General features: G+C 39.8%; 1 protein-coding gene across 1 annotated transcript; it reads right to left on the reverse strand.

Moving 5' to 3' along the window:
• Positions 1-814: 814 nt before the first annotated feature.
• LOC122626580 (histone-lysine N-methyltransferase SETMAR-like) lies at positions 815-1,727 on the reverse strand (the record flags this gene model as incomplete). The annotated part of the gene is made up of 1 exon (XM_043806895.1): positions 815-1,727. A coding segment is annotated over exon 1 (846 nt), but the record flags the coding sequence as incomplete, so codon positions are not given.
• Between the last annotated feature and the right edge of the window lie 3,522 nt (positions 1,728-5,249).

The raw sequence follows: 5,249 nt of genomic DNA on the forward strand, positions 1-5,249 counted from the left end.
TCGAATTAAAAATAGGAGATAAGATATTACTTAAAAACGAAACAGGCCATAAGCTTGATAATAATTATTTAGGACCATATTTAGTTTCAGAAATAGGAGATAATGATAACATTACAATTATAGGAAATAAAAATAAAAAACAGATAGTCCATAAAGATAGGTTAAAAATGTTTAATTCTTAATACATTTTGTTTGGTTGGCCAACCACAAATAAAACACTAATAAAAACATTAAAATACAAAAATTTTACTTTTTACAATCTAAATAAATATATTCTTTAATATTTCTTTACTCATTCATTTTAAATACTAATATACATACAAAAAAAAAAATAATATATTTAAAAAAAATATATATATCTATATCATTATTATACATATAAAAAAAAACAAAAAAAAAAACCAAAAAAAAGAACTTATATATTTTATTATATACATAAATATTTGAAAATAACTTCATTTTATTACGTTATTTTTTAAAAGGAGGGAGATGTAGTATATAGGAATATAATAATAATAATAATTACAATATTAATAATAATAATACGAGGGTCGTTTGATAAGTCCGTGACTTTTTGAATAAAATATATTTTTTTCGTCAAAGAAGCGTTTTATTTCTCAACATAATCTCCTTTTAGCTCTATACATTTAGTCCAGCGTTTTTCCAATTTTTTTATTCCTTCCAAATAATAGGTTTTCTCAAGGCCCTCAAAATAGTCGTTTGTTTCTGTGATGCCCTCTTCATTTGCCCCGAATCTCTTACCGCCGAGCCATTTCTTCATGTTTGGAAACAAAAAATAGTCACAGGGGGCTAAATCTGGAGAATATGCTGGATGGGGTAGCAGTTCGTAGCCCAATTTATGAAATTTTGCCATGCTGACTACACACGTGTGCACCCGTGCATTGTCCTGATGGAACAGCACTTTTTTTTTCGCCAAATGCGGTCGTTTCTGCTTCAAATCAATATCGAATCTGTCCAAAAGCTCTGAATAATATTCGCCGGTGATCGTTTTACCCTTTTCAAGGTAATCGATGTGAATGATACCTTGTGCATCCCAAAAAACTGTGGCCATGACCTTGTTGGCCAACAGACCCACCTTGGCCTTCTTTGGTGCACGTTCACCCGGAGAAACCCACTGTCTTGATTGTTCTTTGGTCTCTGGTGTGGTGTGGTGGATCCATGTTTCGTCTACGGTAACGAAACGGCGCAAAAATTCGTTTGGATTGCGGTTGAACATCGCCAAACACTCCTTTGAAATGGTCACACGGTTGCGCTTATGGTCGTGTGTGAGCAATCGCGGCACCCATCGCGCGGAAAGCTTTTTCATGTCCAAATATTCATGTAAAATGTGATGTACCCGTTCAGTTGAGGTGCCTACAGCCTCAGCTACCTCACGCACTTTCATTCTCCGATCATCCAATATCATTCCATGGATTTTGTCGACGATTTCTGGCATGACGACCTCTTTTGGGCGACCTGAACGTTCGGCATCACTTGTACTGGTACGACCACAACGGAACTCAGTAAACCATTTCTTAACCATTGAAATTGATGGTGCAGAGTCCCCATAATATTTATCAAGTCTTTCCTTGGTTTCGGTGATGGATTTTTTACGCAAAAAATAATGCTTAATTAGCACACGAAATTCACTTTTTTCCATTTTCGTTAAAATTCACGAGATCGTCTGCTTTCAATGCCTATAAAACGCAAACCAAAAAACGCAGCTTTCTCAAAATTTTACAGTCAGCTGTTAATCGATAACTGCTGAAAGGAGCAGTGTTGTATTTAGAGCAGGTGCGCGGCAAATACAAAAAGTCACGGACTTATCAAACGACCCTCGTAATATGAATCCTAATAATAAGACAAACAATAAGTAAACTTAAGACCACCCTAGATCCTTAAGTCCATCCTAATCCTAAATATGCAAGTTCAGCAATGTACGCCTTTAGGGGACGCACTTGACACCCATTGGTTGTCGAGTATGAACTTCATATATACATATTTCTAGATTTTGCTAGTGTCAGCACTTTTGCTGTCACGCGCGATCGGCCTGCTGGCCACGCTAAGTTCAGTTTTAAAGTGGAGTCAATGTGAAGAAGTTTGTGAAAGAAGTGACGAATAAATATACGGAGCTATGCTCCACCAAAAACCTTAAATAAAAAGTGTAACGGGTATAAGATAGTCGGGAAACTCGATTATAGCGTTCTTTCTTGTTTTATTATCTGGCCTTTTTATCAAGGACCACATGTTGTTTTCTAAATGAGAATATAATTCATCACGAATTGCCCTTTCCCAAACGACTCTGTCATTTCGATGCTTAATTTCTTCAAAATTGCTGGGTACATCATTGAAACATGTGTACGCGTTCATTAAACATTTTTCTATTAATCTATAAGATAATTTTGGTCTACCTTTTATTATTTCACTTCTTCTAATTTCTTTATTCTCTATTTGTGAATTCTGTAGTTTGTCACCAGAATTATTAACTGGATCAGCATTCTTAAGATTTGTGGAATTTTCACTAGACTGTATATCCAAAATTATCAGATTTCTCATTTATAGACTCATCAATATTTTCGTCATCAATTTTATTTTGCAAACAAGAGTCTTCAACCTGTTCTGTACTTTCAGGTTCAGATAGATTGTCTTGCTTGCGATTGCATGACACTATCATCTACAGATATAGTATTTAACATATTAGTCTCATCCACCACAACATCTCTAGCTGTCATAAATTTCCTCATTTCCACATTCCACAATTTGAGACCATTCGGTTCGTATCCAACAAGAATACACTTAATCGATTTCTCATCGAATTTGCGTCTTCTCACTTTATTAAGTACATAGACTGATATATAGACAGATATTTAAAAACTGGCTTCTTGTCATGCCACATTTATACGGCGTTTTCTTGATATTTTGCAATGCTCTACTTGGGCATCTGTTTATCAAATAAGTTGCTGTTAAAACACCCTCACCCCAAAAGCTTTTATTCAATTTTGCTCCCGTAAGCATTGCACGAGCTTTCTCAGTTATCGTTCTAATCATACGCTCAGAAACACCATGCAATTGTGGAGTGTGAGGGACAGTTAAATGATAGCTGATGCCTTTTTCTACACAAAATTCTCGCATTTCATTTGATAAATATTCCCTACCATTATCTATTTAAAGATTTACAACTTTTACATTGAAGTGAGCTTCTCTTTTGGCAACAAAATGTTTAACAACTGAAAAGACATCTGACTTGTAGGATACTAATTACACAGTAATGTGTAAATTATAATTAGGGTTGGCCGGCGGTTAACGCGCGCGACCTATACTAATCAGATGTCAGGCGGAGCCGTGACAATGAAAGATTAGGAGTTACTTTTTTATGTTTTATTAACCGAGCCAAGCGGAGCTGTAGCGTCGGAGACAAAATCAGAACTGAATATAAAAAAAATACAAGAATTCAAACTTAGGAGCTAGCATGAAAACGAAACACATTGTTGCGATCTCATATTCGTAGCGGCCACGCAAATCTGCAGTGTCTGCCGGCTACGTATCGACATCCGGCATAATGCTTACGTTGCAGTATGCCGATGTTGTCGTATTTCATGCGCCCGTGGGAGCGACGTTTGCTTTAGTTAACTACCCCCCCCTCAAGACGGAGGCCGCCCTCGGCCGACCTTAACTCAGCAATCGCCACGTTCAGTTGTCTTGCGGACCTCTTGGCCTTCCAGGCGCGCCAGCCCACAATGGCAACACATAACAGGAGGAAACATGATGCTGCTACGGTCAGTGCCACTCGCTGGGGTCGTTCGGCGTTGAATTCTTCTCTGAACCTCCGGATTGTCTCTAAGTTACCTTCATTTAGGCGATGAAGGTACGGGAGACTGAGCACGCTTTGGTGAGAGGTGATGTTCAGCAGAGGGAATTTCGCTCCCCCGGTACTCTGTTCTGGATCCCGTTCTGGTTGACGTACAGGGTTCCGTTAATGACGGCACGTCGGGCGAAGGTAATAAGATGCGTACCATGCACCCAGATTTCAGAGCCGTTGTCCACTTGTACCTTGGCGGCCCTGTTGTTGATGATGACGATCCCCTCATCTACATAGGTGATGGGGTCCAGGCTGCTGGGTTGTATTTCGCAGTGCGCCTCGCCGCCTGCATGGAGTTCTTTCGCACAAGAGCTGCCTGATGATAGCTGGCAGAAGGTGGCGCTGGTTGATGCGGTGCAAGCTTTGACGGTGTGGATCTCGTTGCCGCATTCTGCGATAACGCCATCATCTAAACGTAGCATGGCTCCTTCGTGACTGACGGGGAAAATAGTAATTTTCTTACAGGCGAACTTAATTACCGGAAATTTGATGATAAAGTGTAATGCGTTATTGGACTGCAGAACCTTTACGGACGATACGGACATGAGGTCCCCTATGGGGGTGTTGGTGGGCTCCTCTAGCCAAACTGAACTCAAATCTGCGTGATCAAGAATATTTGGGCTAACAATGTTCATTTTTGCAAGTGTCACGGCCAACATTAAATTTTGAAGCTCCATCATGAGCATTATATTTCTCGCGAGCAACGTTTCATACAAATGACCGGTGTCGATTTGCGACGCTTTTGCTGCTTTGAGGATTAAGTTGACGGTGGCAGTTAATTTATTAATTTGACTCTGGATTTTTGTATTGATTTCTATCTGCCTATTGTTCGCGTCTATCAATCGCGCCTCTACGACCCTACTGTTTTGCAAATCGCTGGCATCAGGTGTACCGGCTACAACCTTTAGTATGGAGCCCAGGAAGTCCAAGCTCCACGTGCGTACTCCGAAAGATTTGCGGAGTGCCTCACGTAGGCGAAATTCTCCCACACCAAGATCTGGCCATCGATTATGGGAATGTATTTGGCGCGCGAATAATCGGTGATGTGCGCCGATGCCAATGATAGAGACACGAGAAGGATAAGATTGGTCCTGTGGGTGAAAGTTTAAATGGTTGATTTTTTTATTTTGTAGACAAGGGGAACCCAACACTAATAATAATAAAAATGCTTAAGAATATAATGTGCGCGGATGGCGCTACGCTTAGATCTATTAAAAATTACGCCAAGTGGCTAGAAAAAATTTAAAATTTAGCGAAACACTGACCTCGCTGCTGAGCGCGTCATTTTAAATTGTCCTTGTGGACCACCCTCCCCTCAATAAGGACCGTGGTCCCCATGTCTGCTTCTACAGCTCTTTCTTCGCACAACGGCGTGAGCTTGTTGCCGAGT

Source organism: Drosophila teissieri, chromosome 2L (assembly GCF_016746235.2).
Source record: "Drosophila teissieri strain GT53w chromosome 2L, Prin_Dtei_1.1, whole genome shotgun sequence".
Lineage (NCBI taxonomy): Eukaryota > Metazoa > Arthropoda > Insecta > Diptera > Drosophilidae > Drosophila > Drosophila teissieri.